A 9184-nucleotide genomic window follows, 5' to 3' on the forward strand; every position below is an offset into this window, starting at 1 on the left:
CCAAGCTCTTTCTAGAAAATTAAGAACTCAAGAAGAGAGAAGAGCCATACAGAACTAGTTATGGTACCTGTTCAAGATTAAGAATAGCCGAATCATCCCAACACTGAGATACTAACAAACCAAATCCAAGAACATATAGGATAAGGAGTTATCTCAAATGATAGCAGCCCAAACTCAAATTCCCTGTGTGGCTATATGTTCAGAATCCTCAAGTTATAAGATGGGCAGAAAGGACTACCTCAAACACAAGCAGAGGCCAAAGTTGAGAAGGCTCCGTGCAGCTCCCACACTTTTTTAAAATACATTTTCCCAAAACAGCCCAGAGCCTCTATATACGTTCCTTGACGTGTCCTATGCTATAACTTAAAATGGACACTGTCAATTAAAAAAGCCACTTATCAGGAAGTTTCATTTTTGGTGACAAAAGTAGGCTAAAATAAGTAAGACTACGATCACTGAAAAACTAGACAAAAACATTTCCTTTTGTTTCCACTTAAACTTACAAAAATGAATTTGAAATGTCATATTTCTATATGTAGTTTTCTTGTTCTCGTCTTCATACTTGTTATATATGCTTCATTTAACATTATTGTACTTAATGTCCTGGTTTAAAAAAAAAAAGGTTATATTATAGAGATATGCTGCATTTGCTAACTGGCACAATGCTAAAGTCCTGTCAGCCTTGAGCTACCATAGAAGCACCCCATCCCGACCTTGATTTACTTTTAATGAACAGATATACTCTTGAGTTAAGGCATAACCTTTTTCTTTGATTCATTCCTTTTCTGCTTGCTCCATGGTAAGCCAACCTATCAAGAATCTGTCCATTTCAGAAAACCAGAAAGGGGGGGGGGGGGGGGGCGCGGCGTGTAGGGGTAGAAAAATCAACTGTAGAGAGGAGACACACAGCCAGCTCAGGAGTAGCCTGCCTCCCTGTGGCTCAGCTAATTGTAATTCTGAATCCCTCTAGTTTTACTAGGCCACAAAACATCCTGGAATAACAGAGATTAACAGATCCTGGAACCATTTTACAAACTTTTTTACTTTGAACTTTAAGACGATCCTGCAGAGTTACCCATATGACGAGCTGAGTGGCTCCTAGTTCTACTTGCGGTGTAGTGGCCCCGCTCACCCCAATTATCAGAGGTTCCTTAAGTGAAAATAATGAGGGACCCTCCAACTGCTGCTCTTTGGGGGGGAAAAGGGGAGCTTCTGGCCTGATAGACCCATTCTCTTCCATAGCTGTAGAAACCCAAGCAATCAGCCAGGGAAATCCTAATATGTTTGGGTAACAGCCTTTTTATGATTGCCTTACACATACACATTAACTGGAGCAGAATCTGATTGTCCCTGTAAAATATTATCCACGTAATAACTAGTGTACCATTTCATACCTCCAACAGAAGACATATTTTCCAGCTTTGAAAATGGGAGCAGTCATGAAAGTTTATTTGTTCTGAATGAGAATGAATATGCAGAACTTGCTGGCAAAAGAGTGCTAAATAAATCACAGAAGTATGCTACTTTTGAAACAGTAAGTAATCAAATATCCCACATCATAAAAGGCAATCATTGTTCACCATCCCCCAAAACTGTAGCCAAATTACTACAAGGTTTGTGTTTCTGATAAGCCATGTTTAGGTTTTTGGTGCACATCATTATTTAGCACATTACTTATATAGAACCCACAGTAGCTTAATTCAATAAAAGTATACACTACTAGCTACACACATTCTTTATAAGGCAGTGCAAGCACTGAAAGACAGCACGTGGAGAACCAAAGAAACAGAAACACAAATTAAGGATGTCAGACAATTCTAATAAGGGAAAAAGCTAAAGTCCTGGTTACTCGATGGGCCCAATCATGCACCGTAGTGAGCACCGTCAAAGCTGTGCTTTCTCCCAGGCTGCTCCACATGCTTGGGAGACACTTCCTGTAAACATCCACAAAGCTACCTCATTATCCACATTCAGATCCCTCCTAAGGACACTCTGCTGCCACAATGTCTACAAAAAAATACGACAAGTTAGGCTGTGCACAGACCACTGTTTATCATGCTAACCAATACTGTCTCACTGTTTACTTAAACTCCCCCATCTGTCTATATACTTCAGTGTCTCTTGTCTCATTCTTGGATTGTGAACCCTTTGGGCAGGGATTGTCTTTTTGTTCTGTATGTACACCACCTAGCACAATAGGGTCCTGGTCTATGACTAGGGCCCCTAGGCTACAATTGTACAAATAATAATGATACTGAAATCAATGGGAATTGTTTGACCTCATCACCTTGCAGAACATGGACCTATACCACGAAATTCAATAGATCTGATTATTCCCTAGATTTGTACTTTGTCATCCTAACATAAGCATATGTTCTTTGTATGAATGAGATCTGAGTAATTTGCATTCTAACTTTTAATTATATAATTATGAACCATCCTTTTCCCAGTTCTGTAATTTGTAGACTGAGCAAGCCAAGAACTCAGTCTACTAAAACTGATATTCCACAAGAGACTCTTCTGTGCTTTTGCCGTACTGAAATAGTTTGAGAGCAATTAGGACTATAGAGTCATCTAGACCAAGAAATTCAACACAGCAGCATTTCTATTCATAAAGCTAAGAGTGTGTTTTTGCTTTATTTCAGGATCTGACATTTTAAGTCAATGAGTCTTTTACTGATATTTCAAAAGCAATTACATTCACACATCTCTTCCTCTACTTACATTCACTAAACCATTCTAAGGGTTGGGATTAAATTTTATGCTTCGCTGACAGAAAACAGAATCCTAAATCACCAATCCATCCATAATTGTTAATTTCCCCACTTGTTTCTTATGGCCCCAATACCCATTTTCCTCTGTACCAGGCATTACTTTAGTCTTGCATATTTTAATCCAGTGCTAAGTCCCTGTCCATGCTTATTAACTCTTCTCTCTTTTCGGCTCCTCTTTGCTGTAACTCTCCCAACTGTTCAGACTTATTGAATTTTGTATGGAATGGTAACTGGTCATGAAATCTGGAAAAAAGGATCAACACCACAGCCCTCTTAATATTAATAAAGTTAAATAAAGTGTCAAGTATATTTCCCTTGATATTAATTTCTCTAAATATTAAGATTTTTGTCCTAGCTAATTTTCCCTGCCTCGACTATATACTATCAGCAGCCTATTTTTACTTACTAAATACACTTGTATGGACCCTCAACAAAGGAGCTTTTTAAGACCACTGCCCTAATTCCATCACATGCTAGACTTATTTTGGCTATGAGCCCTCTGTATCTGTTTAAGAAGAAGAAGGGTTTGTATTTACAGTTATACATTAATATTTAGTTACAACATTAAAGTTTTATTCAATAGTTATGGCATAGTAAATTCATTTTGAACTATGAAAAGACAGTATGGCAAAACATTAACTCAGATGCAGACCCTCGTTGTACAAACTCTTACTCATGGAACTAACATGACTTTACTTCAAGATTTACCATAGGATCTGTCCCTCAGCAGACGTCCGTCTTGAAAATACCTATTCAAACTCCATCAATGTTAATGGGAAATACAGACCCATCTTGTAATTGTGAAACATTACTTCAAAAAGAATTAAGGTTTGGATTTAAAAGGCAAATTCCTAGCTAAACAATGTTACCCTGGTTTTTTACATATGACATGAGCATATGTACAAAATAACAAACATTCTGACAATTTTGCTACCCCTACCCATAACTTTTTTTAAAGTCGAAACTTCCTGGCTTTGCTAGTCTTAATAATATAAAACTTATTTTACATATTTTGTTAATTTGACACTACAAAAATTAAAGTTTCATATTGTAAAAAAAGTTATCCTGTCTAAAGATCTTTGGACCCATATGAAAGTGGACTATAAAAGTACCTAACCAAAGCCTGACATTTCCATGACCAATGAAGTGTTACAATATATTATAAAATATTTACTTAAAAAGTCACAGTACATGATTACATTAAATGACTTCTGAATTGTATCTAGTCAGGCAGTTTCAAAGCATTATTAATTGAGCCACTAAAAAAAGGAGTGGAGCACCAGCTCAATCTAAGCTGGCATCTGAGAAGTCAGGCTCTTTTTGTTAAAGCACTGCAAAAATAAGGTTTAGAAAAATGAGGAATAAGGGACAGGGAAATAAAAAAATATCCACTGTTGTGATTAAAATTATATTTATCCTCTCTAGGTTGAAAAGTGGAACAACCGAATTATCACCCTCTTACACACACACGCAAAAGAACAGAGGATTATTATGAGAGGCTCTGCAATTACCAAGAAGAGGCGTAAAAGCAAGGGTGGCAGAAGAGGAGCCAGAGAGAGGAGGAGAAAACAGAAAGGGGACTACATCCCAGCTACCGACCAAATAATATTTAAGAGACGATGTAATTAACCAGTTGCTTTTTCCAATGGGTGAATAGCTAGTCAGAACATCTCTTCCTGCCCTTTCCCTCTTTGCCCCAAGCCCGGCCCCCATTCTCTACCCTCCCACACAAACTTCCCTACAGCCTGGGACGTGGCTCGTTGCAGTTGGAGAAGGAGCGATCCATACAATGACGAGGTGAAACCAGTCTGAAGTCCACAAAGAAACTATCTGCCTTTTAAAACGTGCTGCGGGAGGAGGGGGGTGACACAAACTTTTACCCACCCCCTTCCCCTCCTTCGTAGGAGGCAGAGGGAAAAAGAAATGAATCCCCCCTCTCCCCCAACTTCTCCCTGCCCACCCCCGGGGGTCGCATCACTTAGGAGGGAGGAGAGACAGCACTGAGGGGAGGCTGGAGAAAGCCGCCCGCACCCGGTAGAGGAAGCCCGGGAGACTAGGCGACCCCCCCGCCCCGACACACACAACACGGGCTGCGAGGGGCCCCCCAGCACGTCGCTATGGGCAAGGGGGACGTCGCCACGCCGCGGGGAGCCCACATACGCCCGGGGAGGGAAGGGGCTGCGTGGCGGGGAAGCGGACCGCGGACCACACGGGCTGGGGAGACCGGGGAACCCCCGCACCGGAGGGAGGGGACCAGACCGCCACAGGCCCCGGGAGCGGGGAGGCGCTGCCGGGCGAAGGGAGCCGCGCCGACCCGCCGCCGCCGGTGCCCCCCGGGCTCGCACTCACCTTCCTGCCGCCCCCGGCCAGCGCGGCGCTGCCCCCCGAGTACATGTAGTAGGCGATGCCCAGCACCCAGAGGAAGGCGAAGCAGAGCAGCAGCCGAGACCTGCGCCGCATCCTCCCGCCCGCCCCGTGCAGCTGCCGCCACCGCCGCCAGGCCAGCAGGAAACGGCCACCAGCAGCCGCCGCCGCGCAGGGTCAGGGGGCAGAGGGCGAGCGCCCGCCCCCCGGCCAATCCCGAGCCGCCCGGCCCCACAAGGGGCGGGGCAGGGAAGGACGAGTGGCGTCTCCATGGTTACATCACGCTGGGCCTCCCACCACCCCGCCCCGCCCTGCTCTCCCCCGGCTGGGAGGGCGGGGCTCCTGCCAGCCTCCCGTGACGCGAGCCACCTGCTCCCAGCGCCGCGTGAGCCCGGCGCTGCCCGTCGGCGGGCTGGGCTAGGCTGGGGCTGCCGGCCTGGGACTCTGGGAGAGCATCCGCCGCAACGCCCAGGAGAGGGAGAGTTAGCCCGCCCTGCCCTCACAGGCGTAACGGGCAGCCGGAGGGGGGTGGAAATGAAGCGCCAAGGGGGCGTGGGGCTCAGTTTCTCACCCAAACGCAGCGCTGCTCCCCGAAGGGCTGGCCCCTCGTCGGAGCCGGAGGCGCGCAGGCATCGGAGCCAGAGGCACGCTTGCATAAAGGGAATCTTTATCGAAGGAGGGAAGGGGCTAACCTAAGCGGGGAGGCACCTGTGAAGAAAGTGGTGCTGTTTACAGGAAGAGTTTACAACTGAATCGTCATCTTTTTCTCCGGGAAGTTTAGCCAGTTGACCTGTTATTTGTAACCCACTCTGACCTAGACCACGTTTACAGGAGAAAACTGCATCGGTTTAACTAAATCGGTTTAGAAACTGATTTAGTTAAATCCGTGCAACCCCCGGCACAGACTCTTATTCAAATAGGTAAGAAATCTTTAAGATGTACTCCAACCTTAAATGTTAAATCCCTCTAGCAGGGCTTGGAGGTTGTACAGGGATTCTTCTTCCTTGCCTGCCTGGAGCCTCCCACAAGGGTAAGCCACCCATGCAGGGCCCCACACCCCTACTTTGACTTGTTGCTTTTGGGACATCTCTTCCTGACACTGTTCCCTTGCCTTCTGCTGGGGCCACCACTTACCTCAACTCTACCCCTAAGCAGCCCAGGATAGCTGCCACACTGCTCCTGGTTCTCGCTGGGATTTGCTGACTTCTGTTTGTCACTTGCTGGGCCCCTTTTGGTGCCACCGGTTTCCTGTTGTTCAGTTCTGACTGCCATCTGCTCTCACAGTGAGCTAACATAAAACAAGAATGTGAAACTGAAAAGAACACCAGAAAAACAAACAAACAGCATATATATCAGCATCATGGTATCCGATTAGGCTTGACATTCATGATTTTTAAAGGTTTGCTCTATCATCTCACCAAGTTTTTTTTTAAACTTTAGTCCATTTTATTGCTGTATATACTGACAGAGTCCCATATTTCTATGATTCTTCTGTCTACTGATGCCAACAGCCTCTGCCAATCCTGCTGCCCTTCTGCCAGTCCATCTGCACCAATGGCTGCAGTATCTGTTGCCAGTCTCTAGTAGACTTGACTCGAAGCCGTATGGGAATGTGGCAAGGGACCAGTGTTAGGGCTGGCAAAAGCTCTGTTACATTAGCAGGGGGAAAAAACAGTAGCCATTAGGAAAGGAGTGTAAAAATCTGCCCCTGCTGCTCACCTGAGAAGAGACTTTGTTGACAGTCTCATCAGAGAGGCTGAAGACTACACAGACCTGGAAGCTGAGAGGTGATCCTTTCACACCAAGGCTGACTGCCTGTGCTGTAGTTGTTCAGCATCTGAAGATTTCATTCAAAGAACCTCCCAAGGCTTGAATGTGGGATACAATGTGTGACAAAGGGTATATCTACACTGCAATTGCAGGTGTGATTACAGCACCAGTAGACATACCCAAGCTAGCTTTAATCTAGCTAGCGCAAATATCAATAGCAGTGAAACTGCAACAGCATTGGCTTTGGTGCAGGCTGTACAAGCCTGTCCAAGACCCTTGGGCGGCTAGCCCATGTGGCTGTCCAGGTTTTCATGGCTTCACTGCTATTGGTACTCATACTAGCTAGCTGAAAGCTAGTTCAAGTATGTCTACACATGATGCGATCACAGCTTTGATTGCAGTGTAGATTTTCCCACAAAATGAGGAACACAAAACAATTATTGATGCTGGAAACTTAAAATGGTGCAAAGAGATTTATCCTATTAGTGCAAATGACTCTGTAAATTCAGTTTCATGATTCTTAGTTTTGAAAGTAAATAATTTTCAACAATAAAATTGAGGGAGACGCTCAATTCGTGTGGAACTTTTGGAACAAAATGATTGACATTCCTTGGAGTGAGGTACACTTCTCAGAGGTCTCGGCCACAGTGAGCCATATAAACATTATGAGAGAGATTCTCAGGTGCCCCCAAAGCATGCTGAATGCAGGAGGGGATGAGGAGAGGAGGTGCAAAGGAGCTAGGGTCAATCCTGGGGCCAGTTCTTCACTGGCCTGGTTCTCGGTGTAGTTTAGGGCAGCCAGTGATTGCCCCTGGCCACACCCACTATGCCACAGCTGAGGTAGGAACATGTATGCCAGCCCTATGCCCCTGGAAGATTCCTTCACTGAACAGTTCAGATCTGCCAGGTTTTGAGCCAGGGAGCATATACAAAGATTTAACAGACCCAGTAACAGTACTAACGACCAAATTGTTTCGCATAGAAAACATCACACACTGGTGTCTAAAGTGTTAAAATATGGAGCCTTCCCAATCTCTTTTAACTTTACAAGGTCTAAAGGGCCTGAGCCACAAACTGCTACTCCCCTCCCGCTTACAAAGTCCATGAGACTCCTTCCTTGCCTCCTTCACAACCTCAAGATCTTCATTCAGATTTTCGAAGACCTTCCTGCAGCCCCTGCAGTGTCCTCACTGATTCACAGCAACATATGGTCCCATTACTAGACTTTTCATTCCACAGCAAAATTAGCCACCCGTGCATGCACAGCAAATCCTTCCATAGCCGCACACTTTACAAGCTTAGCAAAATAATGTACTGCACATGCTCACTATGCAATTTTCAAAGGCTTATAACTCAGCCAAATCCAAAGTAATTTCCTCTGGAAAAAGCAAAGGCCCTTCTGCTCAACAAGGGCTAGCTACTCCTATGCCAGATTTCACTTTTCAACTTTCTGCTGATTAAGTCATAGAAAGGTTTCAGTAATTTATTTTAGAATGGGAAATGTATTTTTCATGCTTCTGATATTCGAGAATGACTGAACCAGTTTTGCTGAAACATTCCAAATATATTAATCTTTGGGCAGACACCAAGGCCAGAAAATTTCATCCTGAAATGTAAATGTTTCAGAAAGTTGTAAGCAAGTAAAGCACGGGGAATTAGAATGTAAATCATTATGCAGCCTTTACTATATATTAGAAGCTGCTTCTCCTATTATAGCACATTCACACACATTCTTCTCTGCCCCAAAAATCCTATCCTACTTACGCAGCAAAGTAAAAACTAAACTAAGTTTGCCTTAAAGCGAAAAATGTAAGCAATCTTGAATGCATTTCAAAAGAAAATATTAGAATATTTTAAGAGCAGCATTGGTAGAATGATCCAGAGAATGTAAAGGGAAATCATGTCCCTGATGCAGATATCAATGCCTCCTTCAGAAGATAGCATGCTTCTAGCCCCCTTGAAATATGCCATTTTCCTACCAATTCTGCAGAAACCTGTACAAACTATTTCCCTATTTCCAATTTGCCCTACCTGAGCAAAATTATTGAGAAGGTTGTAACAACTAAACTCCAGCAGCACGTAACTTCTTCCAGTGTTCTCAACCCTGACAATCAGATTTCAGAATGAGATATGGCACAGAAACAGCTCTCTTGACAGAAAGATTACGGAAGGAAGAGAGAATCCCTAGAGGGATTTGCTGTAACATTGACCTCAGCTTTTGACTGAGGATAACTGATCACTGATTATCAGGTTTGTGTGACTCCTCAGGGTCATGC

At 44.4% G+C, this 9184-nt stretch overlaps 1 protein-coding gene across 1 annotated transcript in view; it reads right to left on the reverse strand.

Moving 5' to 3' along the window:
* GALNT2 (polypeptide N-acetylgalactosaminyltransferase 2) overlaps positions 1 to 5316 on the reverse strand; it is a 141975-nt gene extending 136659 nt beyond the window's left edge. The window contains exon 1 of the mRNA XM_074948819.1: positions 5124 to 5316. Coding sequence (XP_074804920.1) covers positions 5124 to 5234 — 111 coding nt within the window. The 5' untranslated portion in view covers positions 5235 to 5316. The remainder of the gene's footprint in view (positions 1 to 5123) is intronic.
* Positions 5317 to 9184: the final 3868 nt, after the last annotated feature.

The sequence above is a fragment of the Natator depressus genome, chromosome 3, assembly GCF_965152275.1.
Source record: "Natator depressus isolate rNatDep1 chromosome 3, rNatDep2.hap1, whole genome shotgun sequence".
Lineage (NCBI taxonomy): Eukaryota > Metazoa > Chordata > Testudines > Cheloniidae > Natator > Natator depressus.